The sequence below is a fragment of the Epinephelus lanceolatus genome, chromosome 3, assembly GCF_041903045.1.
Source record: "Epinephelus lanceolatus isolate andai-2023 chromosome 3, ASM4190304v1, whole genome shotgun sequence".
NCBI lineage: Eukaryota > Metazoa > Chordata > Actinopteri > Perciformes > Serranidae > Epinephelus > Epinephelus lanceolatus.
In genome coordinates this window covers 31196339-31223762 of record NC_135736.1, presented here as the reverse complement: position 1 = coordinate 31223762, position 27424 = coordinate 31196339, and the positions used below count along the sequence as shown (strand labels likewise).

General features: G+C 39.7%; 1 protein-coding gene and 1 long non-coding RNA gene across 2 annotated transcripts in view; one reads left to right on the top strand and one right to left on the bottom strand.

The window, feature by feature from the left end:
- The window catches only part of usp53b (ubiquitin specific peptidase 53b), a 34747-nt gene that overhangs the window by 411 nt on the left and 6912 nt on the right, over nucleotides 1–27424 (top strand). Inside the window, exons 2-16 of the mRNA XM_033623266.2 lie at nucleotides 3403–3599; nucleotides 3959–4119; nucleotides 6234–6326; nucleotides 6460–6594; nucleotides 8504–8617; nucleotides 8847–8929; nucleotides 10879–10987; nucleotides 12576–12722; nucleotides 13435–13584; nucleotides 13686–13854; nucleotides 18802–18924; nucleotides 19061–19787; nucleotides 23960–24021; nucleotides 25598–25676; nucleotides 26395–27233. Coding sequence (XP_033479157.2) covers nucleotides 3506–3599; nucleotides 3959–4119; nucleotides 6234–6326; nucleotides 6460–6594; nucleotides 8504–8617; nucleotides 8847–8929; nucleotides 10879–10987; nucleotides 12576–12722; nucleotides 13435–13584; nucleotides 13686–13854; nucleotides 18802–18924; nucleotides 19061–19787; nucleotides 23960–24021; nucleotides 25598–25676; nucleotides 26395–27233 — 3085 coding nt within the window. The 5' untranslated portion in view covers nucleotides 3403–3505. The remainder of the gene's footprint in view (nucleotides 1–3402; nucleotides 3600–3958; nucleotides 4120–6233; nucleotides 6327–6459; nucleotides 6595–8503; nucleotides 8618–8846; nucleotides 8930–10878; nucleotides 10988–12575; nucleotides 12723–13434; nucleotides 13585–13685; nucleotides 13855–18801; nucleotides 18925–19060; nucleotides 19788–23959; nucleotides 24022–25597; nucleotides 25677–26394; nucleotides 27234–27424) is intronic.
- On the bottom strand, nucleotides 1733–26750 carry LOC144462473 (uncharacterized). Its single transcript, XR_013490765.1, has 3 exons — nucleotides 26621–26750; nucleotides 3379–3590; nucleotides 1733–1983 (listed from the first exon to the last, which is right to left on the bottom strand). It is a non-coding gene; the product is annotated as an uncharacterized LOC144462473 (long non-coding RNA).

Genomic DNA, 27424 nt, shown 5'->3' with positions numbered 1-27424 from the left:
CACAGCACTTGTTTTGTTAATGCCTCAATGCAAGTTGCCGCATATTTATGCTACAGTAGCTGACCGGGCGCTGTTCCCATGTATACAGTTCACCGTGGTGCAACGCTGGCAGCGTGTCTCCTGCTGTGGGAGCGCGCTCGACGAGGCTTTAGTTTTTTTTCTAAATGCAGGAAATCTCAGGATGATCATGCAATCCCGTTCAGTAAATGTCCTCTTTATGAACCCGACTGCAAAGATGGGCGCTTATGTCAGACCGTATAGGCCTATACGGGCATCACATGTTGTCAGAGAGGCTGGTGCAGAAACACATGTGGGCACTGACACCAAATACAGCCTTTACAGATGAGTTTACATAATGAAAACGCTGGGTTATTTATAAAATAGGTCATTTAAATGACTGCAATCAGTCATTGCTTGAGCATAGAAATTACACATAAGCCTATTAACAAAATAAAACACAAGATATGCCTGTAAAAGTTTAATATCCGGTTGAAAAATCACAATTTTCGTGTCTTTCTCACCTATTAATCAGAAATACTCCCCTTATGTGTAAAACATTACACATGTCAACAAACCACAGCAGCATCAGATTAAGATAAAAATAATGTAGTCTCCTGTGGGACCTCTGTGCACGTCAGTATAATTAAAAACAAGGCTGCAGTTGTGTGTTTGGATCTTTCAGTGGTGGGGTTACCCTGCTGTTTACATTTGTACTCAAGCCTGTAGCTTAAATTTCATGTAATTGAGTTTCAAAGAAGAGGAGCTTTTGTTTATGTTTGTTATCAGCTCCATAATGCAGCTATTTCTTTTGTTGACACATTATCATATCCACAAAGAGAAAAGAAATAGCTGCGGATCAAAGCTAATATAAATGTAAGCAATGCAGAACCACTTAAGGTTTTATTAGAAAACTGTAATGATAAAGTTATGTAGTTTTTAAAAAAAATGCAATAACTATTATGCTTATTGTTGTTTTGTTCCTTGTCATTCTACCTCGGCAAATAATCTGTCAGCAATGAAGCAGCAACAGGGTTAATTACAAATAAAAACTGCCCTAAAGGTGTCTGAACATCCATAAGCAAGGCAGTAATTATCACATATAGTAGGAGGACATAACCCCCCATTAACTTTCAAATAAGCAAAAAAAAAAAAAAATCCCCCCATACATTGATAAAAAATGATATAAATTATAGCTTTCACAGCCGTCCATGCATGGAAAAGCAGATTTCAAACCACTGTAAAAAATTCACTTATCGAAACAAAAATCTGAAAATAAACATATTGCATCTAGACAGCATGGAGATGTTGGTAATTTATTTTAACAATGATTGATTTGCTTCATAAGTGAAAAACTGATGTTTAAATTTGCCATTTTTACATTGACTCCAATTGTTCACATTAGAGCAAAATTCAAAATGCTGTCAAAAATTCAGTTTTTGAGATAAAATTCTGAAATTTGCCACATATCATCTACCATGACTCTAGAATTTTGTCATTTTTTCATGAACATTGAAGATTTATCTAGCAAGAACTTGCATGTATATGTTTACAGTACCGTTTACAGTCAAACATTTTGATGCATTTTGATAAATCAAAAATCTGAGAAACGTAGTTTTTGTAGGACAGTCTGAAGATGCTCTGTAGCAAGTTTGGTGTCAATTGAGCAAAAACTGTGGGAGGAGATAGGTTTAAGAAGTTTTACAGTCTTTGGAAAAAAAAACCAGAGTGATGAACTTCATAATTTTTAATAGGTTTAAATGTACAAAGGTTTCTTCAGTATTGGGGCTACAGTTTGATGAAAGTTGTGAAGTTGTAGCACGTATGGTTGATTTGTTATGAATTTTCAAAGTTTTGAACTTTAGGCGCTTGCTGTAGCGCCACCATCAGGACTTCTGGCTTGAGTTTACAGCTGAGGATATCTGGCATGAGACTGGACCTTTGTGCAAAGTTTGGTGAGTTTTCACCCATGGGAAGTATGATTTCCTTGGAAGAAGAAAGAAGAAAGAAGAAGAATACCTAGGATTACAATAGTGTCCTGGCAGCTTAGCTGCCCGGACCCTAACAACAACATCAACAACAACTATGACAGGTAAACACAAACCACTGTCCTAAACAATCATTTATTATAAACAAAATTCAAAGATATTCAGGGCAACAGCAGCTCAGTAGGGACTTGGCTTGGGCACCATAGGATCGCCGGCTCAAGTCCCAGCACTGACCAAGTATGGAGCGTGGACTGTTAGCTGGAGAGGTGCCAGTTTGCCTCCTGATCACTTCTGAGGTGCCCTTGAGCAAGACACTGGACCCCCAACTGCTCGGGAAGCCTGTCCAAGGCAGCCTCCTCGCTCTGACATCTTTCCATTTAATGCATGTATAGGTCCTGTTTGTGCATGTGCGTGTATTTCGGGCCCTGAATTTCCCTATCAGGGATTAATAAAGTATATCTTCGTCTTCTTTAAATTGCTATTATTATTACTACTGGTTTTAGTATTACAGTGTACTGCAGTGGTTTGTCCAAGTGGTGTTGCCGTACCCCAAGAGAACACAGCTCACAGGCATATTCAACCAATGATAATGTCTCAATGGCATTATATATATCTTCATAGTCAACAGATAGTCTGAGTAAAGCGTCAGCAATTTATGTTGTTATGATATATTATAGTGGTAAATGAGTTGAGGGGGACGACCCCCAGACCCCCTCTGGTGGATTTGGTCCCCTCCCCCATGTTGACTCCATGGCTACAGCCTTGTCCATAAGTCACCAGGTTCTCTTTCCCCCATAAGCAGGTCTAAAAACAGTTAAAATGTTGTCATGGTCTTACATCAGCCGATGTGGTGGTCACAATGCAGACTGTAGAGGCTCATGTTTCAGTGTTTCTGAACAAGTAGGGAGATACAACAGCAGTACATAGTGTGGGAATTAATCTAATTGAGTGTTTATTTGGCTGCTATATTCAGCAGTTTCTGTCAGAATGAGGAAAAACTTTGTGCTCGACTTGTGTTTGTGTGCTTTTTTTGTTTGTCTTCTGCAATGGTGTAGGTTTAATTTCAACACTGGGGGGGTGACATATGGTTGTTTGGGAGTCCTCAGCCAGAAAATTTTGAGTTCTTGCTTTCTGGTGATTTTTTATGCACCGATTTATGGTGTAAAAGTCTTTAATTTTGTCAAAGAAGAAGTCCTTTGCTACTTTCATATTTTTATTGAGGGATACAAATGCGCAGGCTCTAAATATGGAGGGGGAAGTATCCCCTGCGAAATCTCCATCTATGATGTTATGCAGTTCTGCAGCACTACTTTTGAAGCATTAGCTGGCTTTTCTGCTTTTAAGCCTCGCTATAGCTGCACTGTGGATTTGTGTTAGCACATTTATATTTTACCTCTTCCTTTCCATCTGTCCTCAGACATTGTCCAGTTGCCAGTCAATGTCCAGTAGCACATGGCTGAGGCTGCCTTGTGGCTGATCCTGACCATGCTTTCAACTAACCGCTCTGGAGGTTGGTGGGGATGAAATGGATGGAGCCCATGGCCAGACCAGCGCACCAGCTCCCACCTCCAAGCATGTCCGGCCGCAGCAAGTCTCCCCCCAACTCTGGAGAAGGTAGAGGACATGATTCATCTGGCGTCCAACCAAATCAGTCATTTGGATTAGTGATGTAATGAAAACTGAGTCCAAGATGAACTGAATTTCCATCCAGGGTTGCTTATTATGCCTCCATAGTGTCATGCAATAATAATCACATTTTGAATCAGACATTAAAGGAAATGCACTGAAGTAAACAGAATTTAACATGTTTGTATGTTTAGTATGTTTTAAATGGGTCATCCATTATTTTTGAAGTTACGTTAAGGCTCCACATGAAGTGTAAATTGCCTAAAAGGGCACACAAACACAGACTGACACCTTCTACATGTCATAACCTGAGGGGTTTTCTTCTTTCTTTTTTTTGTTTTAATCAGTTGCAGGCTCTAACTCCATGGCATGGGTGAAGATGTTCAAAAAACCTGGAGGAGGTCTGAAAAAATCCTACCAGCCTGGGAGCATGCTGTCTCTCGCGCTCACCAAAGGCCTGCTGAATGAGCCCGGGCAAAATAGCTGCTTCCTAAACAGCGCTGTGCAGGTGAAGAACCATTTTCCACCAGCTCTAAATGACTGAAAACATACTTGAATTAAAGGCAGGTGCTGTTAGCACCCAGGTGTCCGTAGCCAAAAATGCTACTGGGACCCAGAGTGTAAGAAGAATACATAGCTATTTATGCTTGGGTGTATGTATTCCTGGGCATCCTAGCAATGTCAAAATTGGCTACTAGCCTTAACCATGACCTCTTTGGCCTAACCCAGGGGTCAGCAACCTTGGCCATAAATTCCACCTTCACAAAAATGATAATGATCAGTTTTGGTGGACACTGCCAAGGAGGTATTGATTTAACTATATGTTTTTATTGAGGTTATAGTTTACAGTTGTATTGGACTGGACTGCATTACATTAAAAGGTGTTACTAATGCTTTGCCTCGTTTGCAAATATGAGGGGGGAAGAATATTAGAAAGACATTTCAATACAGTGCAACATTACTAATGGCTCTAAATAAGCATTCATTGATATCTTTTACCACAAGGTTGCTCCTCTGCAGTGAGCTATTCATGATTACTATATGTGCTGCTTTAACTTTGCAGCGTTGGTGATGAAGACACACACACTATTAAATTCTCTTTTTTCCCTTTTTGGATTTGGGAGACACAAGACGAGCGACCTCCATTGAGGTTTAGCAAAATTTAGAGGAAAAGGCGCCAGGTTGTAGACGTGTGACGCACATTTTAGTTGACAAAAAAACAAAGATTTAATCTGTGTATAGGCTACGCATTTTTACAATCGGAGAATGTGAAATCACTTTAGGCCTAGAACAATGATGTATGAATATTAAAATGTAAAACAAAAAAAAAAAATATTGACAAATCCACAGGGAGCCACTGCAGAGAAGCTAAAGAATCACATGTAGCTCCAGAACCACAGGTTGCGTACCCCTGCCCTCACCCTAACCACCTCCGACCTCAATGTGTCAACATGATGAGCACTAGCCAATCACAAAGAGGGGGCCGTAGTAACACGTTGTAGGGGTGGGTATAAATAGCCAAATAGCTGCAGTGTAACTATTCTCTGCTGGGTGCAAATAGACACTACATATATTTAAAATAACTTCACTTGACCAAAACCGTCTCAGTGCTCAAACAAACAAATCAGCACCTTTTCCTTAAAACATTCGGCACTCTTGTCTTATAGTTTTAAAACACTTCACTGTAAAGGTGAATGAATCATGTTCTCGCCACTAGCAAGCAGAAGCACACTCCAAAACAAACGCAGCATCCTTCTCTTTTGGCGAACATTTTTGGAATCATTATCCTAGTGGAGTGGAGTCCTTTTTGCCACCGGCCAACATTCGCTTATGTTTTTTTAATTATTTGGTCTGTCAGCTCCTGAATAAAATATCTGTCTCTAGCTCGATTTTATTTATATTTGTTTTTTCAAATTGTTTTGCTATTTTTATTGGCAGAGTCTTGATGACGTGTGTGAGCTGGATGTGTTTTTTTTAACGTGTGGGTTGGTGAGAGATGCTGGGACTCAGCCACATGGACCAGAAAACCAAAATAATGAGATGAAAATGACTAAAAGCTGAGAAAGGCTGCAGAGTTGAGTGTTAACTTTCAGTGGGTTTGGCAGCACTATAAACCTTTTGGTATTACACTGAGGAATTTCATTCAATGGTTATATCAGAATTTTGTTTTTAATGGCCCTGATGCACCAGGCCGACTGTCAGCTGTTGCTCAATGTCAGGCTGTCGGTGAGCATCCATCACCCTAGTTTTTCATTGCTCTCTAGCGCACAGTAAATATCCTTTGTTCTTTTAACATTGTTGTGGTGCTAACGGGCTAACTAGCATCTTAAATTCATCCTGTTGGTCTCCCTGTTTCCCTTTTTCAGTGACGGATACAGACTACCGCAGAACATATGTGCTAGTTGGCTGGTGGCTGTAGTCTTGGCGGTGTGTTCAAGTGCAGCTTTTTGGTGGAGGAGATATGAGGCGATGCATCAGTCGGCCTTTGTTGACGCTAGTTCTTTGACTTAGGTTTATTGTGCCTGGGCCTTAAGATGTTTGATTTGAGCTCATGAAATCCTTGAAATGAGTTAATGTGCACGTCTCTATTTTGATGTTTTTGCTGTTGTTAAACCTTCACAGGTGCTTTGGCAGCTGGACATCTTCAGGAGAAGTTTGAGGCAGCTCTCAGGTCACTTCTGTCTCGGTGATGCCTGCATTTTCTGTGCTTTAAAGGTTTGTATGTCTCTGCACTTTGAGCTAAACCTGGCATTATTTGAAGTATGGTTAAAGATATATCTCATTACTCGTTGATACTGGTTTTAAAATTATTATTATTGAGTAGCTGATCATTGTTTTTCCTCTCCAGAGTATCTTCAGCCAGTTCCAGCAGAGCCGAGAGCGTGTGCTGCCCTCCGACAGCCTGCGTAACGCCCTAGCTGAAACTTTTAAGGATGAGCAGCGCTTCCAACTTGGCCTGATGGATGATGCTGCTGAGTGCTTCGTACGTTGACACTATGTCTTTTAGCGTTAAATCAAAGTAATATCCAGTGGAAGACCTTAACTGTGTATTAAATAATGTTATGGTACTTCCTCTTCCTCTGTGACACTGAAGGTAAGAAACAGAGGCCATTGACAAAAGGCCTTGGTCCTGTGTAATCACCGGATTTATCTTTCACTGTATGTTAATTCTGAATTCTGGCCTCTTGCTTTGTTGCATATTTAAAGGGACACCGATTTTCAACCAGTTTTGTATCAGAATAATGCAGGTATTATGTATAAATTAACTGTTTTAAACTTCTCTCCGTCTCACCAGTGCCCAGATCCCTCTGCTCAGTCAGTAGATTTTCACTGGCTCAAGGGCTACTACAGATTGCGCTTCCTCATTTTGTATGCCCGCCGCCACCTTGGACAGAAATAGTATTGAAGTGGCTCTTCAACTAAGACTAAACTCAGATCAAACTGTAAAACTCTACAGGTCTGATCAAATATAAACCAAGATTCTGTTACTGTTTTGCCTATATTTTTCCCAGTGTTCTCAGAAACATATTTTAGTGCACTGTTTAGCTGTAACTTGAGAGTTTGTGAACAGGAAGTTGGCCCGATACTGTTTCCTGTATTGTGGAAACAGATGCTGAAAATATTGAGCTCAAACGGTAAAACTAAGCAGTGTTGGTAACACGTGAACGAAGATTCTGTCACTACACTGTCTATTCCTCACCTAAAATGTTTTCAGAAACATATTTTGGCTTGCTGTTTAACTATAATTCAAGATCATTTTTTACCATGTGACCACCATATATTTTTGGATGGGCAGCTCCAGTGGCATAAGGAAGTTACAATGGGCCCCAGCGCGCACCATTATGACGGGCCCTAGTGCACGCTATCATGCACATATTGTCTTGAGACTTGACACTGGATAATATCAACATACATATTACCCAGCTATCCTCATTGCATATCTGTATATGACAAAAAATACCTAAGAAATTATTAATTTAATTTAACAATTTTAATAGCTGATTTTTAGTTATAGAATAAGCATATTATTTTGTTATAGATGCTATTGACTATTTTACAAAAAAGAAAAAACCTGACAGAGGTGGGTTTGCCTCTTTGAAGGGCATATATAGCAAATGGCATTGTTTTTAATTTAATGAGAGTTCTTTTTTGAACCTGGGCATATTTTCAAGGTGGCAGTCACTCGTAAGGGTCCATTCTCCACCCAACCCTTCTGTCTCTATGGGCCCCCCACCTCACAGGCCCTAGTGCAACTGCACTGCCTCCTCTGTCTATATTTACAGCCCTGGGCAGCTCACGATTTGTCACCTACCAGCAGGAGCGTTTATTGGTGCCGTGTTGCCCATGTGCATTCTGGTAGTCGAAGGTTTTCTACCTCTTGAGCAAAAACAAATGCCACAGTCTGTTTCATCTGCTTTTTCTGCTCATATAGCACCAATTTCAAAAGTATTTGTGTCTCTCTACTGCATAGACGGCCCATTTTAGTGAAGAGATCGTCACTTCTTTCACATTCACTTTTGTGTTTGATCTTTGTCATGGTAGACAAAGATTTGTCGTGGTAGGTTGTTTGTACAGTTGTTGTATAGTTGTTTATAGAGGGCACATGGTGCATGGTAACTCGGTGTTTATTGAACTCATGGGGGGAAAAGTAGAGACCTCAGTAGTTCAGTATGACTTCACATCACAAGCTATGAAAAAGGGACTCCATTTTAAAATCTACAGCCGTTTTGAGTCCAAACCTAACTGAATAATATGTTGATATTTTAAGTGTGTCACATATGTGTTGTGTGTGTTTAACTGATTAATTTACAGGTTGTAAGGAAATAATGCCGTGCAGCATGTTTGTTTGCATTGTTTAAATGTTATATCTGTTCTTATCTCTTACACATTAGGAGAACATCCTGGAGAGAATTCATCTACACATCGTCTCAGACACTGCAACTGATGCTTGTTCATCCAAATCCTGCATCACCCACCAGAAGTTTGCAATGATGCTTTATGAGCAGGTAACTAAGTTTTTTCGATGATGTTTGTCATGTTAGATGTGAAGATGTGCATGTATGTGAGGTACATAGGGGCAATCACTGTGAAGTAGAATAATACTAAAGAAATCCTCTCACAGCTGCTCTGATTGTTAGAGTCATTGTTAACTGGTCACAGGAATGTGCACAGGTCATTAGTAAAACTGAGCATGAAATGTAGTCTTAAAACTTACCTACAGTATTTCTTTTACAGTTTGTGTGTCGCTGCTGTGGTGCGTCTTCAGACCCACACCCATTCACAGAGTTCGTACATTACGTGTCAACCACTGCTTTATGGTGAGTGCTTGATTTAGTGCCATGGCTTTAAAAAATGGGATACAAAAATCAGGCCACAGTGTTAATCCTGATTTAAATGTCAAAGTATTAAATATGGTTACTAGAAAATTATTTGATTGCAATGTTAAGCATCTTAGATCAATTTCCTTCCTGTCCTTTAGCAGCCTCACTTAAACATCCAGTGCTGATTATTATCAATGTGTCTATCCTTAAATATTCTCGAATGACTTAAAGCTAAATGAACGTTTTGTCTCATTTTTTGCATTTCTACAAGCTGAATGATAGTTCTGTCATCTTGAGGTGAATGGAAAAAATGCAAAGTGATCCTGCTTGGTTAACCAGTGATGTGTGGTGAGCCACATATAGTATTTTCAAAGACTAGTCACAGGCCAGTAATAATCAGTCTGTGGGCCACAGTTTGCACCCGCGCAGGACTTTGGATGTGCCTGCATTAGACCAAGCAGTGCTAACAAAATGTAAACAAACCACAAGTCCACCGTTGTTGTTGTTATCGCTTCTGGCTCATATGCATTATATAAAGCAGATAAAGCAGATGTCCACACAGATAAACAGTAACTGAACATTAGAAAGCAGTTTAAAAGATCTCTGTTTTAGTGACTTAAAACTCCATTTGTGTGTGGACAAGAGGCCAAAACGTAAAGGATATTATTGGTTTTTAAAAATAGCTGTGTATGTGTAGACAACTATCACCTCAATAATAAACATATGGTTGAATTAACACTTTTCTGACAGTGTCAAAATATGTGCATATCCAAATTTAAACCATGTTATATTGATTTCCAGAGTGCAGTTTCTGTCTGTTACAGATGCACAAAAGTTGTGGTGACTAAGTGTACCCCAAAACTTCCCTAAAACTTTAAAAGCATAGTCCCAATTAAACACCTAGGCCCTTTTACTACCCTGGTGTGGCTACATATTTTGACAAATAAAGGCCTGTCTCACTTAGAGGCCTGGTCTGGTTGTTAAGCGCTTCATTTTTTTTTTTAATAGATGTTCTTCGGATGTTTAAAACGGGGTTGTTGACTATCTCAGATTATGTGTCCATTCCTCAATGACCCTGTAAGTTATTCATATTCCTTTAGTCTACACGGGTCATCAGATCAAAAGAATCAAAAGGGTTTGTTAATACAAGTTGTTAGTATTGTTTTAACAGGATTTAGTGGGCGTGTGCCGTAATCCCTTCGAGTGCTGTAACTCAGTCTTTCTGTGATGCTCTGTCTGTCGGAGCTAGATCACATGAATGATTCATAATTGATATATTATCTGAAACCTCATTTTTAAACAAGTAATGTTCATATGGGTTTAAATAAACAATTTGATTGTACTTCCATCTTTGCTGAGCAACAGATTTGTGTGAAAGGAATTGAAGTCCTGTCCCATGTGGACGCCTGTCCCAAATATAGGCCTGTTGAGTTCAGCGATTTAACCCTTTGAAACGTGACGGCAAATTGGCCTGATTTCCTTTAAAAACATGGGAAGCTGGCAATGAGCAATGAAAGAAGAGATGACCAAAAAATTTAGCAAGATATTTGTATGAGAAAAATAAAGACAAGACAATTAGTTTAAAAAAAGAGTGCTTAAACATAATGATAATTCTGAAACATGATTTTAAAATGTAAAAAATAATAATTATAAATAAAGTTTTCCCTTGCTTTTTTCTTTTTTCCACTATTTTTAAAAATAATTTTCTAAATATTATTTTTTTTATATATATAATTTGTGGGTCATTTCTTATCAAGTTGCTCATTGCCTTTTTTCCCATGTTTTTGAAAAAAATGCACCAATTTGCTTAGGGTTCAGTGATTTAAGCAAATAATAGCCTGGGCTATTGATAGAAGTTTTATGGTATCCACTGAGTGAAAAATATAATACATTTGTATTTGGGACCAACTCTCATCTGTTAATTCAGTCTCTGTTTTTACGCACAGCCAACAGGTTGATCGCATGTTGGGGAAAAACGAGCGGCTCAGGTCAGACATGTTTGGAGAATTGCTGCAGGCAGCAAACAACACAGGTGGTGACCTCCGAAGCTGCCCGGTAAGTGATTTATTGTCACTGTTCATTTCAATGTAACAAATCAGACAACTTTACAACTTAGTTGCTCAGTACCTCTCCCTGTTCTGCTGCTTTGTCAAAACAACTGAATTCAGCCATAACTAAAGTAAACGCTAACACGTAACACGGACACAAAGATGATTGTTGCAGCTATGCAGAGTACACTCTGTGCTTTCTGCTGTGACTCTGCACTTGAAGCGGCCAGAAGGAGACGGTGCCAGACTAGTGTTAGGATATAAATAGCAGTAAGGGGGTATACTGTTTTTCTCTCATCTGTATTTGTTACCACTGTCTTCCTCCTCAGTGTGCATCAGTTGGGTGAAGCTGAGTGCTCTGTTCCCTTAACCCATTATTCTTCCCTAAAAAATGTGAGCTGTAGCACAGGTATAATGATACTGATGTGCAGACTGTCTGATTCTTTTTTTCGTCTTTGCAACAGTCCTTATCATGAAGCGAGAAGTCACAAGTTTTATTTCAGTTTTGTCTGTGTGTGTGTGTGTGTGTGTGTGAGACAGAGATAAAGTCGCAACCCAGTACTAACATTTGGGGAAATGTGCTCATTTATTTATCGCTGAGATTTAAAAACAAAGCTGCACATTTTAGATTTTCCTCCTGTGTCTGCTCGGCTGCTTTCTGTCTTGTTAGTTTTGTTTTATTTATTTCATGTAAAGCACTCTGTAACGGTGTTCCTCACTGCGTTCTGCCTTTTGATTTTATTCCTGTATCTTTGCTTTTTTTGTGTGTGTGTGTGTTTGTCGTATCAGTGTATCTTGTTACTAATGAACTTATCACCGACACATCCAAGAGTTGTTCACGCTTATAAAAAACAAGCTGTCAGTTTTGACTTAATTGGGCCAAGCTAATGTTTGCCAAGAAACAGAAATAGAAAGGCTCAAACTCAGTGCTCCTTGAAATGTCTCACTTTCTGTTACTACACATCTTAAATACAGACATACCATTTGAATATAAAGCAGATTATGAAGTGTTGTGACACTGGCTTGTTGTCTTTGTGCTAAGATACATGTAGGCTGAATACAGAAGCCTATCTCTGTAATGAACACACATTGAAACTGACTTGAAATCCGTATTTTGTTTCCCCAACAGGTTTAACTTTTACAGTTGCTGTCTTTTTGAGTTCCTCGAAGAACATTGAGAGACAGACTCAACCCACTTGACTTTAATGATGATGATGAATTTTTGTAAAGATACCGGTCTCTTTCTTTTTCACTGTGCTGTTGTCCCTTTTTTTGTCCTCTATGATTTGGCAACATTGTTTCATTAAATCAGCCAGCAAGTTTTTCTCAAAGGAGGTAAAATTTGATCCTCTCTGCCGAAGTACCGAGCAACAATGTGAAGTATATTGTTGCACAGTTACCCCCAATTCAAGATTAATTTTTAATGGTGCAACTGCGCTCTGCTTAATTTTAAATCTAGATTTACTGACTTGATTTTAATAAACTCTGATTTGAGCTAAATTAATCCTTGTTGGTGCATCCCAGCCTTAATGTTTTCCATGTATGTACATTGTTATTAATGTGGACCACCACATGTTTTCCTTCATATTTTGCAGAGCGACTGTGGTCAGAGTATCAAGATCCGCCGTGTGCTCATGAACTGTCCAGAGATCGTCACTATTGGATTCGTGTGGGATGCCGAGCAGTCCGACCTCACGGACGATGTCATTCGGTCACTTGGCCCACGTTTGAACCTGTGTGGGGTAAGCAGAGATGGAAAGTAACTAAGTACATTTACTCAAGCACTGTACTTAAGTATAATGGACTTTAGTAGTAGAAGTATTTCCATTTTATGCTGCTTTACACTTCACTACATGTCAGAGGCACATATTGTACGTTAACTTCACTACATCTATTTGGCCATGTTAGTTGCTAGGGACTTTTCAGAACCAGGTTATTAATAAAAAATATAAATCAGCTGACGAATTATGATGCATTTTTATATACCACTTCTGTATGAGTCTATACATTGTTTTTTTATGGAAAATCTTGCATAGTATATCTTCAAGTAAAAGATCTGAGACCTTCTTCTACCACTAGAGCTGGAGCAAATCAGGACCACGAAGTTATCTTGTAACTTTATTGTGTTATCCTTGTCGTCTTTCACAATGTATGACCTTTTATATTTTTGATGTCAAATAAATCAAATCCTCACCCAAAGAAAATATAGATATTTTAGTCCTTTTTGCACAAAAAAAGTCACTCGTACAAAATGACAGTGATCCCAGCTGTCAGATATTGACTGATATATTATTGTTGTCCAAACACTAGTAATGATAAAGGTCAGTCTTTTTATATAAAGACTTCAGCAGCGTATCAAACACACTCACACAGAGAGTTTACTGTCATAGGATTTAGCATCTGCCAAAGTGCAACACATGGAGATCAAACTTGTCTCATTTTGCTCTTTTTCAGCTTTTCAACCGCGTCACTGATGAAAACGCCAAACGCAGCGAGCTTCATCTGGTGGGAATGATCTGTTTTTCGAGTAAACATTACTCAGCCTTTGCCTATCACACCAAATCTTCAAAATGGATGTTTTTCGATGATGCTACTGTAAAGGAGGTCAGGAGCGCTACACTATTAATCCGCTTTATCCCCGTTCAAACGTCTCCGACCTGTTACTGTGTGTTACATGCTCTTATATCACACTTTGCTCTGCCCAGATTGGATCCAAGTGGAAAGATGTTGCCTCTAAATGTATCAGGGGACATTTCCAGCCGCTTCTTTTATTTTACACCAACCCTGAGGGATCTCCAGTGTCTAATGAAGATGCACCGAGACAAACCACCATGTGTCCTCGGTACAAAGCCCAAATAAATGGTGACGTGACAGGTAAGACAATTCTCTGATTATCAGCACACTTGACCCTCACACTTCTAACAGGCAATCAAAAGGTGTTAATTAAAAAATGTTTGAAAAATGAATACAGATGGGGCGTTGGTGGCTTAGTGGTAGAGCAGGCGCCCCATGTACAAAGCTGTTGCCGCAGCGGCCCGGGTTCGAGTCCAGCCTGTGGCCCTTTGCTGCATGTCATCCCCCCTCTCTCTCCCCCTTTCACACTCAACTGTCCTGTCCATTAAAGGCAAAAAATGCCCAAAAAAATATCTTAAAAAAAAAAAAGAAAAGAAAAATGAATACAGTGTACACAAACCTTTTACTACTGTGTCCACTTAAAATCCACTCTGTGGCCAGTTTATTCATTATTGTCTAACATCAGGACACTTCCTCGTGCATTGCTGTTCACTATAAACAAACCTTATCATGGATTAAACTGCTTAGACCAAAGGCAGTTGCAAAAACAAAAAGTAAATTAATGTCTCACTACTGTTTGTCAAAAGCTTTGGACTGCATGCATGACATAACGCAGCAGCAACAAAATCAGATTCAATTACATCGTTTATCAAGGACTGAATCTAGAACTTGAGCCGAGTAAAGACTGGCTGTGCAGTCAAGGAGAAGTCTGTTATTTTTCATAACACATGTCAGGGTGGATTAACTTGATCTCCACAAGCCTGTATGCCTCTAATTAAAAGTAAAAGTAATTTTTGTATTTATTTTGAAAGCACTGCTCTTTTTAATTAACTCCTCTGTCAGATGCACTTTCTTCGGCCACCTTGGGATAAAAATGACTTCACTATTCCGTCAAATAGTAAATCTATATATATACATATATATATATATATATATATATATATATATATACATATGTTCATTAAGAACAGTGATACAGTGATACTTTACATCGTGACTGTATGGTATATATACTCCAATCAAACTGAAATATTGCCTGTAGCAATGGTACAGAGACTTTTCACATGCACTCTACAATCAGAAACAAGTGCTGACCCACACTATGGCAGCTTACAACCCACTACCATAACAGAATTATAATAATGGCTCAGTCCAGATTACCCCAAGATTATCACCCTTATTATTATAGACAGAAATAAAGGTTGTGAACTGAAGTGTCATAAAATTATCCAATAAATTAACCCTTAATGGCCTGTGATCACGCCACCGTGATCAGATCACGTGACGTTTTCAAAGCACCATAACAGACAGACTAGGACACCTGTAACGCTGCTATCAACTTTGCTTGAAAGTTGAAAGTTTGCTGATTTGAAACTCTCTCACAGTTGTTGTTTTTTTTTTTTTTTTTTTACGTTGATAGACCATGTAAAACCAGAGATATGATAGTTTTAATTTGATGATACAAAAATATTTATCCATGCGTGAAATTGGGATGAGATGGGATGGGCAGGTGTTGTTTTCTGGAGTACATAAAATGAAGTTCAAGAGTCTCAGTGACTACGGTTACATGTTCAAAATATTCCAGTTTTTGCACTTATTCCAAAAACGACAATATTCTTACTGAGCTGTTTACATTGGTTAATGAAAATGAATATTCTGCTTATATTCTCATTCACATGCAGCCTTCATCCTCCAGTTAACGTACCCTAACATGTCATGTATCATGTCAAAGTATGGAAAAGTGGAACAGCTGATTTTTTTTTCCACCGGTTTGACTGTGTGAACACAGTCTCCATCTTTCATTCTTTCAACCACCTTGTTGAAAACGTTGGGGTTGCGATATTTATACATATCCAAAAACCTGTCGATGTCGAAATCTGTCATAATGTTTAAAAGGACATGTGTTTCTTCTTCAGAACAAAAATGTTGGCTTTTCTTTTGGGCATGCATCTCTACCTCACAGCCTTGCAAACCGCTGGAAGGTGGTTTGTATACAACATATCCATGACAATGCACAGAGCCAACCATAGACAGGCAAGAGACCGTGTGTCGTAAACTGCCATAAGAACACAGATTGAGAGGCATTTTCTGAATGCGCTGTATGCACGTTCAAAGAATTCTCCTAAAACCTGAATACTACCAGCATATCCCACATGTCTTTATCGGAAAATGCGTTATTCAGAACAAGGTATAATTCGATATATCCAAATGGAATATGCTGTTTACATGATCCGTATCAAATCATATTTAGAATAACAGTGGAATATTAGTATGCATGGAAATGTACCCTGTTTAACACACATGATGGTGAGGTAACATAAGGCAGTCTTCAGATTTTGTACCTAATAAAATGAGGTATTAATGCAACTGTGCGCACGTTCAGGATTGTTTTTCTCAAAGGTGCAAATTATATTCATATTATAATAGATTATTTGGGTTATAACAGAACTTCCCACTGAGATGAATGCAGTGAGTGTTGTCTAATAACAGAGTATATTTGCTTCCAGACAGCAGTGTGTCTATAGTCCATTTACTACTGATGATTAAGATCATGATAGGGATCATCATAGGTGATCAATTTCAATTTGTCTAATAATTTCCTTTCCATAAATCCTAATCTATGAGAGCACCTGAACATTTTTTTTAATGAAAGTATCACTAAGTAAAATTAAAGACCAAAACAATGTCAGCAGCAATGAGAATAATGATTTCACAAATTACAGTTATGGTTTGCTTTGGGATTGAGAGAGTGCTGTTAAACCACAGGCAGAAAGATTGTCCTGCCCTGTGTGCTGGCTTGAACTTGACATGAGGATGATGCCTCTGTTGCATGCAGATTACCACCCACGCCTCCCTCCCTAATCCCTGCTCCTGTGGCCAAGCGCACTCCTGCTCCTGCTCCATGGGTCTCACTCCTCCCCTAGACATTTCCGATGTTTGCCTCCGTTAATTTATCTGCCTTTTTTTTGTTTTTTTGGCAATGAATCCTTGCCTGTTTAGATGGATTGTTTTGCTTTAGTGTGGTGCCCAGATACTTTGACTGGCATGGGACTGGATTCTTGTTTTTATGAAAATAAGCGTAAGTGACTGATATTTTTTGGTTGCCTTAGAGTGAGATATGGCTTCTTATTTAATCATTATTATATCTATTGCATCCATTACTTGCTCTTTTGTGAAATGATTTTATGTTCAGGTTTACTGATGTGCTGTTTTATGCTCTGCAGTAGGAGTTTATCCTTTCTACACTTACAACTTAAACCAACAGAGACTACAGCCCAGCAGTGTTATACTGTATGTGTATTACAAAGCCTAAGAGTCTGTGTGTAACTGCAGGCAACATGATGAAGTGTGTACTGGTTAATTACATGGCAGTTGCGAAGTGTGTACTCCATTTAAATCTAGTATTTGTTTTCAGTGTAACTACTTAAATGTCAGCATTAGGCTACATGATCAAATCTGGACGTCCATAATACTCCATCTTACTCACTGCTGTTACTCACTGCTGTTATAACATCCAGCAGCCATGCACATGCACACAATCATGTTTCAGAGAGGCTTCTTATTGTACTGTTGCTATATTTTATATTTTGTTGACTTATATGGAACATCTTCTTCAAGGACATACAAATTAAATAAAAATCTAAGGAGGAAACAATGCTAACATGCAGACAGGAGGAGTTGAGGGATAAATGTGAAAGACAGTGCAGCTGTCGGGTGAATGTGCTGATTTAGAGGCAGATGTTCGCAGCATCTCTTGTTTCTCACAGTGACCTGCTTGCTATAGAGGCAAAGAAACACCACAGGGTTTGCAAACGTGGCAGCAGTGGTGTATTTTAACATTGCTAATGATGCTCTGGCATCTGTTCGTTGGTGAGTGTGTTTTGTCTCTGTCCTTGTTTGCAGCAAAGATACAAGGCAGGAGTGTCAAATAGCTGAATTGGAATTTGCAGTGAATGAGTCAGAAATGACCCGGCTGGGTAGCTGACCCTGCTACATCAAGCTACACGCCTCCAGTACATAAGACAGTGTGAATGTGTCTTAGCCCAGCACAAGATGCAGGACTATTATGTTATGCTCTAACACCTCTGATAAGCCTCATATGTGGTAAAATAGAGTGCCGCACCTGCTGAACATTGCTGACGTAAACAGTCATGTCACAACCTAATTGGTTGTTTATACCTCATTTGCTCCATGCAGGTAAATATAAAATATAAATCATAAATTAAAGGGAAACTTCAGTATTTTTAACCTGGACTCTGTTTTTCTATGCTTTTGTATCTAAGTGACCAATGGAGACAACAGTTCTTTAAATTGGTCCAGTATTGAGAAAGGCCGCAGTAGTGTAGCAGGCTGTATTGATCCATTTACGACTAATGACAGTGCTTGTTTTTGTCACTGACAGGCTCTGATTGTTGTAAGAGGTGTGTGACTACATTATGAAAACGACCCTACAGAGAAATACAACATTTTTCCTCACTTTTCACTGGTCTGTTTCTTATCGTGACCTAGTGTCACTTAAGCAGAAGTCTCATTCTGAAATATCACATGTGGTAGCTTGTGGCTGAGATAGTGAGAGTTGGAGAGAGGTGAGGTGGGAAGGGTTTGTTTTGTTGGAGGTTAGTATTTCTTAAGATTTCTTAATGTCGTAGCTGTATATCTAGCTGACTTCAATAATGTGGACAAGTCTGCAAGATTCCAAAACGAGACTTCTCCTTGAGCGAGAAACCATTTAATTTCTCTATAGGGTCTTTTCTGTAATGTTGTTAGAAACTTACAGTAACAGTTGGAGCCTGTCAGTGGCAAAAACAAGCACTTTTAAAGGACATAAAGTGACAGTGCACAACTGCCTGTAGGGATTGTATTGAAACCTCTTGATACTGGACCAATTGAAAATAAATTTGTCTCCATTAGTCCCTTAGACACAAAAAATAGAAAAATAGAGTCCAGGCTTAAAAATACTTCAGTTTCCCTTTAAATAAACATCCACAAGCAGCCACTCATCTGCCTTTTCAATGTTTTTCTCCTCAGTGAAACATCCCCTTGGCAGTCCAAACAAATTCCAGGAACCTTTCATGGAAAATTTGCAGAGGCCGAGTGAAACATCGAAGAAGGACAGAGGGCATCGGAAAACGGACCCATCACAACACAAAGGTAGAGCATTGTGTCTGCATCATAGGACACACTGATAATAGAGAGACAAAAGCAAAGACATACAGAGGCAAGCCAGAGTAGGTAACTCCTGTACGTCAGAGCATGTTAATCAACAATCCATGTTTTTTATCTCTAGAGATGGCACATGCAAGATCTTCGTCTCCTCCAGAGAATGGACCGAGGCCCTCTCTGGACCAAAAATCAAAAAGCTATCCACGCACTGAGAAGTCATCAAACCATTCAAGCAGAGGATCTCATGAGCCACGAGGACAGTCCTTCAGTACGCAGGGTGGTGGGCACAGTCGGAGGAACAACTCTTCCCCAAGTCGCTATGATCAGGACAGCAGCCAGGAGCAATGGGAAAAAGGTGGCAGCGAAGGAAACCGCAATAAATCTAAGTCCACTTGGAGGCCCATTCGAGAGGTGTTAAATGTTGACACCGTGCTGAATGAACTGGAGCAGCGCCGGCAACAGCAACACGACAGCCCGCGGCACAGTAAGCCTTCATCCCAGGAAAGAGTGCACGCCGAACAAAGCCGAGAGCGCGAGCGGGAACACGTACGAGCCAGGGAGGATCGGAAACAGAAGTGTCTAATGACGATTTATGAGGACGAGCAGCGGCATGAGACCGAGAGCCACAGCTCTGTGGAGTCAGAGAGCAGGGCCAACCAACAGAGGGGCAGCAGGCTGAAAGGTGGCCCCAAGACACTGCTGCGGAGTGATACCTGGACCATCCAAAGGACAGAGTCTGGCTACGAGAGCAGCGATAGACTCAGCAGCGGCTCCACCAATCCCGACTCACCTGGTGTTGATGGCTTTATTGTTAAAGACCAGAGGTCAACACCAGAGGCACAGCTGCAAAGGTAAGAAATAACTGCATCTTGTCTTGAAGGACAAATGAAGGTTTTACATTCAAGAAGTGGTAACAGCCTGAGTTATAGGGTCACAATTTTTCAAGACAATAGTCAGCTGCCCATATGAACACTGAAACTGGGTCTGCTTCCTTTGACCAGTCCTAAAGTTCATACTGGCCATTAAAGAGTAACTAAACCCCAGAGGTTTGGCTGAAGTGCCTCTACCCTGGAAATTCAAAAATACCTGTAGAACTTGGAAAAAGTATCAGCATGGGCAAGGCTGGGAGAGGAGAGTTGTTCCTGTTGTGGAGTTGGTTGGTGACGAAAGCTGCTACCACATACATCACCTGCCACCAGATCAGCCAGTCGCATTTAATATTCAACTGCAGTAGCTGAGTTTTAACCAGTAGAGGGCGGTTGCTATGCATATTTATAACACTGTAGAACTCAAATATTTTGCACTGAAATGTCAAAAAGTGGACCTGAATCAATCAACAACACAACTGAATGACCATATACATTAGTTGTGTGGGGGTTTACTTATTTGAAAAAAGACCTCTGTCTTCAGTGTAAGTGAGTGGGGACAAAATCCACGGTCTTTCTTTTATGTACTGTAAGAATTAAGAACATGGAAGATAGTTGTTTGAATTAACTAATTTAGATAACGTAAGCCTCATATTAGCTTCTTTCACTTTTGCACAGAACAAGGACTGTGGATTTCCTCCCCAATCACTTTCATAGAGTACATTAGGAAGGGATCTTTGAATGGTCAGAATGAACAGGACGAACGATTGAAGGAAGCACAACCAGTGTCAGTGTACATTTGGGCACCTGACTATTGTTTCAAGATGAAGTTCACATGGACAGATATTTTTGTGAACTGACTTTTTCCCTCCTTCGTTCTTAAAAAAAAAAAAAATCCAGTCCAAACAAGCACTGTTATAAAAAATTTATGTCAAAAAAAATACAAAGACAATTGAAGCGTGGTCAAGAGCATGCCAAGAGCAGGCCAAACCAACAGGCGGCAATATAATCGTAGCCTTAAAGCCATGCAAACAAGACGGGTTTGCCTATCAGCAGCCTGAAAAAAGCTGTAAGCAATCCATTACCCATACGACTATACTACATAGTATGGCAGAAAAAAAATTAGTATGTCCCAAGACATAGTATGTCCTATGCAGTATGCCAAAAATACCAGGATGTTCTACTACATCCGGTCCAATTTTGCAGTATGTAAGTCAGCATGCTTTTCTGGCTGTTCTGACCCACAATCCTCTGCACGGTGAAAGACACATCACAGCGACTTCTTTTTAGAAGTCGCAATGATGGATGACAGTGCATTCAGGTGACCAATGACCAGTCAATTAGTAATAATAGGGATATTAATCATTTAACTGAATAAAATAATCGTAAAGATAACCAACAACAAACAGCCTGTATAGCCTATTTAATTTTACTATTGTGAATATAATATGTTAGAATCTACAATGTATGCAGTTATTACTTATGGCAATATAACAACATCAGAGCTGTCCGGGTTGACCTCTGTACATGGATACATGAGTAAGAGATACGTGAGAAAGAGGGTCAGAGTTCAGGGTGTAACGTTATGAGAAGGTAGCATGTCCTGTGCACACTGCATGCAGCAGTACATACATTTTTAGGACAGCTTGATTACCTACTTAAAGTAAAAAGAAAAAGTATGCGATTCCGAACACACCCAAAGAAGCTGTTACCAGAGGACTAACTGGGGCAGTGAACTTTTAATTTACTTAATTGTACTCATACGTGTAAACATGTAAAAAGTCCTGTTAGTGACGTTAGACTGAAATGTAGACGCTTTTTAAATAAAATAATCTAACACACCACACCCTGCACCACAAAGGAGACAAAGCAAGTTGTGTGTGTTGCCTTCTTCTCATCTTGTACTAGCAAGGGTAGAGCCAGCACTATTTTAGTCACTAAGCTATTTTTTTAGTGACCTAAAATGCCGTTTGTGTGTTGACAGAAGGCCAACACACATTAAAAAAAGAGCTATGTTTACAAAAACACTGTGTCTTTGTGGACTAGGCTTCAGACGGACATTAATGATTGAATTTCCTTTAAAAGTTCATTTCCATGAAAATTTGTCAGAAACCCTTTAATTCATGAAAGAAAACCTTGTTGGTTCATGAGGTTCATATTAGCAACAGTCCAGGTTTATTTGTTGATCTGTCCCATAAATAGCCTTTCCCATCCAGTCATTGGCTCCACCACATAGAAATAATAAAACTATTTTTATGTAATTAAAGATGACCACAGACTGCATGCTTTCCAACCAGTTCTCAGTACAAGTCCTGCAGTACATTTTTCCACCAGTGTGCTATTTTGAGATTCATGATGTTTGATGATGCTGCCATGTGTGCATCATCACTCGGAAATACTTTTGATTTCTGTGGAAACTAGGCTAACGCTGGACTGCAAGAGGACACACTTGTCCCCATGACATTAACTTTCAAATAACTTGTACTTTACATAATGTCAGTGCATCAGGAAGAAAGCTGAAACCGCACTATTGAAGCAAATCTTGGATTTTTTAGGATCTGCACAGATTATTAAATCCTTCCCCAGCAAACATCACACCTTGCACAGTTGTTTTAGTCCCTTTTTTATTACTGTCCATGAAGATAAACATTTGTGGGTAGAGAATTTTCTTGAATGCTGCATGCAAATGGCAACATCTTATTAAAAATGTGTTCCTGAAATGGACTGAATGCCACAGAAGGTAAAAGTATTTCCCTTAAAATTAAGAATATAGTCAATAAATGACAAATGTCAGAGGTGTTATTAGTATTAAATTGGGATTTAGAGATGGTTACTAGTTGCAGCTGTGTATTTGTGCCTCAGTAACCCTAACCCATTTATCAAAAAAAAAAAAAATGCACTTACAGTGACTGTAAGATGAAGTGCTACCAGGAACTACTGATCATAGTAGAGCTCTTAGATTATTTCTATACATTCATGTCTGATTATCACAATTAGATATCTAAATGAAAGTTTTTTAAGGTTCACTGCCACCAAATAAAAACTGAATCAGTACCAGCCGATACATGGGTCTATACACAGGGCCCGTTAAAATATCAATTATTAAAATCAAGCTGCTTTTTTGGGGTATTTGAAGAAGGTCTGGGCAATATCAAGTATTACGGTAAACCAGGGTATTAAGAAATTCGAAGATATGACTTTCAGTATGGTCAAAATTAGACACTTCTCTTTCTATTAAACTGATACAGAGATGCTGTATTGAGGTAATGTAGTGCACAGGATGCACCAGCAGAGGTCAGTGGCTGCTGGGCAGCTGAGCTGAGAAAGATGGCGACTGCGAGTGGTGGGGTTAAAGTTACAGGACAAGGGGGTGCAATATTTTCATACATAACTCTGTGAATTAAAGATGTACGCCAACCAAACTAGAGTTGATTATTGTTGAAACAGTGGACAAACTAACTAAGATGGTTTTGGTGAGTTTTGTTTTATTTCTGTGGAGATCAAGTGAGGTGGATTTTATGTTGCATTTACAAGGCAATTCAACTAGAAACAGAAACTGTGTTGTATTTTCCTACTTGATAAGTAAAATAGGTGTAAGAATATTTCCTGTCTTAACATTTTGTGAGATTTTTTAGAATTAATTTTATTAGATTTAAAAACTAGGAAAGCTAAGAGGCAGTGGCGGTGGCGGTGGCGGCGGCGGCGGCGGCGGTGGGGACGTGTACACATACCTGTGCAAATGTGCTGGCAATCATCATTTGTTAGACTGACAGCTGCAGTTTGGAAGATTTAAACACACTGCCCAACCCTAACGGCTAAACAGTGTCAAACATGCTACATTGACTTCTATGGCCAGCAGCTCAGCTTTTACAGATAAAACTCCATCATGTAACCGGTAAAATGTCAGAAAGGTAATGTATGAAAAAATAGATTCTGCCCGAGCCTAATTCGAATCCAGTTGGACCTAAGCAGCAGACAATGAATTTGAAATGCCTTCATGTCCGTCATTCTGCCAGTATAAGAAAGACCAGACCATGAAAGTTTGTTCCTTTGTTTGTTGCTATGCTGACCGCTTTTTTCAAAATAGTAATTGACTGATCTTGGAAACAGGATTGATTGAAAATGTGCTTAGAATAATTGTAGTCTTTTATTTTCAGTCTGCTGCACCAAAAAGGAGGCGATGCCAAATCAAGTATAATGTCCTCACCTTCACACAATGGTAAGTTCCAAGATTTTTAAGGGCTTATTTTATATTGTTCATACTGTAATCAATTAGCAAGTATATGATTTATTTAATATGTTAAATTAATAATTGAAGGCAGTGTTAAAAACATAAAGCCATTATTTGTTTAAAGATAGGTGAAAGAATTAGAGACTGAGACACTAAAAGTAACATGATGTGACAATTAAAACATGAAAAAGAGCATAAAAGAACGTGCCAGGGTGGTTATATCTTACATCTAATCTGCAATACTTCCAGATGACTCACAGGGAAGATAATAACATAGTCATTCAGTGTAGATCAGATTTGTAAATGTAGGATTTACACACACCAGTTTTCTGTCAGTGCAAAACGTGTTGGGCATTTATGCACTTTGTACATAATTCAATAACAATAAGCGTGAGAAAGATTATTACTTTCTTTTTTCCTCCATGTTTCTGTTAGTGTAACAGATGAAGTGTGAGCTGATAATGTGAGAGTAATTGAAGATTGATTTTTGAGCTTGGACTGGCTCCTTTAACCTCTTAACCCAGTCAGCCCTGCACAGGCATTAATCTGATGATAATCCCACAAAGCTCATTCAGATAGCACAGCTGGACGTGGCTGCTGGCATTGTCATGAATATCTTTCTGTTTCACGCAGTACTACTTTGACTGTGCTGCACTTGATACTTTATCGAGGCTGTGTGTGTATCTGGAGCCAGTGCTTCCAAACAGACCGCTGAAGCTTTTATCCTTGCTTGGGCCTCTCCAGGGCAACGGCAAAGAAAAAAAATGACACATCTATTTTTAAAGGGAAGGAATTCAGCACCATGCTGGCTGTCACTGCGCTGGTGCATGGAGGGAGCGTGCAGACTGGTTCATCCAGCTGTGAGGAAGTTTAGTGTGATTAAGACTCTGCTGCTGCCACCTTGTGTCTTGAGAGGGCATCGGTTTCACAGTCAGATGTGTAGATGATTTTGTCTCTGCTTGGTCTGTACTTTTTATTAATTTTGCTTTATTGTAAGTGTGTGTGTATCTGCCTAGTTTATAATTAGGAAAGAGGATTAGCAGTAAGTGAAAATAAAAGTGTTTAAGCTCTGATATTAATCTCCGAATTCTGAGAAAAATAAATCTGAATTATGAGATTAGAGTCTAAAATCTGCGATTTAGCAGAGTTCTGATTTAATTCTCCGGGTTCTGAATTCAGTCTCTAAATTCTGAGAAAACAAGTCATTAATCTCCGCACTCAAATCTTTTTTTTTTCTCAAGCCTCTAATCGTCCTCCTGTTTTTCTTTTTATACCAAATGTCTTCTCAGTTGTTGTATTCTTGATATTTTTATCTTCTGACATAGCTAAGATGATTTCTGTGTTCTAATTTTGTCCTGATAAATTTAACTCTAAAGCGTAGGAAAGGTCAGAAGATAAAAATACATTACCTTTTGCACTAATTACAGTGTGTGAATAGCTGTTTGCCACAGTGGAGCAGACCTATCCAAAGGAAGACTGCTGAATAGCTTTTGATTTTTGATATTTTATTCTTTTCTCTGTCTGTCGCTTTGTGTTGATCAGCTTTGTTTTTTTCATTTTATAGGTAAACATCAACCCAAACCTCAGGGAAAGAACCATGACCAAGTTTTACATTCACATCTAAAGTGCAGTCCAAGTTCGAGGTAGTGCCCTTTGTTATGAACTATATCTAACTTGTTAGGGATGGGAATCAAGAGCCGGTTCCAAATTGTCCGATCCACTGGAATTGTGTGCCTCATTTGCACATTGCAAAAGAATGACCTCAAACTTGTGCGTCTTTGCTGCTGGAAACTTCCAAGAAGGAGTTATAGCAAAGAGGGAAATGGTCCTAAGTATGAGTTCATTTCACAGAGGAAGATGACAACAGTGCTGCTTGTAATGTCTGTAAAATGATGATTTAAAGTAAGGGTAAAAACGCCAGTAATATGATTACACATCCCTTGAGTCAACATGGGCTTAAATTCCAGGAATGTCATGTATTTGACACTCACACACCTTCCCAATTGAGCAGCACATCCGTTACTGAGGGTAAATATCCTGTTGTAGTAACATTAGCACCACGCTGCATCACATGCATGCCTTTTATCTACTCTGTTTCTACACCATGGTCAGACTCAGAGATGATAAAAGAGTTGTGTTGATGCTGAAAAGCCATGTAGGCCTACTGTTCCCAAACAGAAAATTGATCAGGAATAAAAAAGGGAATCTATAAGAAATCGGACTGATAAGCAGCATCAATAATGGAATTGGTATAAAAAAGTCAGTTCCCATCCCTATAACTTGTTCTAATATGTGCGCATAAGGACTCATAACTTGGATTTTCATTATATTAAATTACATTTCCATCATTCTCTTCTGTAGACGGAAATCAAAGTACACTTCCAGTTCTTCCAGAAAAGCAGCGTCCTCAGAGAGAGACTCCACTGGCTCAGATAACCGGCAGAGCGAACAGCAGGAGCTGACGAACTGTAGAGGGCACACTGGAGAAAGTACAGCCCTGAGGCACATTACAAAAACCAGCAGCTCAGAATGGAACAGCTCCGATGATCTCGCTCTCTCTGAGCCCGAGGACAGAGAAAACACTTACCGCAACAGCGAGGCCGTCGCCTCCGAATCCCAGTGTCCTCACATGACCCTGCCATACCACCCTCCCAGCAATGTGACTGCAGAACCACTCCAAGTCCAACTGAACAATCAGCGTCAGCTGGGCACGTCAGGGTCGCCGCACCTTCGACCGACGCAGCGGACCTCTCCTCACCAGGGCGAAACAAGCCACGCTGTGTTTCGTCCGAGGATGCTCCAAGAACCATTTCCCTCAAGTCCTCGTCTTTCATCCACATCCTACGCTAGTCCTCACAGGAGGCCTGACATGTCAGGCCTCAGAACCTTCTCAGATGCAAGCTCCAAGTCAGGCTCAGACCCGGAGCGGAGCACCCCATCATCATGTGAAAGTGAGGAAAGACTGACTGGATGCAGAGTGGAACAGGCAGCGCTGGCTCAAGAGGTTTCTCTGACAACGTACTTCACTGTGGATAACTGTATGACGGAAACATACCGTCTCAAGTACCACAACCAGAGGCCTCTTGTCCTCTCTGCCACGGTGCCGCGGACAGTGGTTGTGACTGAGCGCAGAGATACCAGCCACACACTCCCCACTGACACATACTCACAAGATGTGCCAAAAGCCAGACCTGAAACAAGTAAGCCTCTCTAATATGCAAACCCAAATGTAGGGCAAACCATTGTGACAATATACTGTATATACTGTGAGATTATACACACGTAGCAGCTGTAGCAGCTACATGTTTCATATCTGGTTGTTTCAGGCCGTTGAGGACGATGTTGCAATCCAAACTGCAGGACCACTGTAAAGAAAAATTTAAATTTTAAA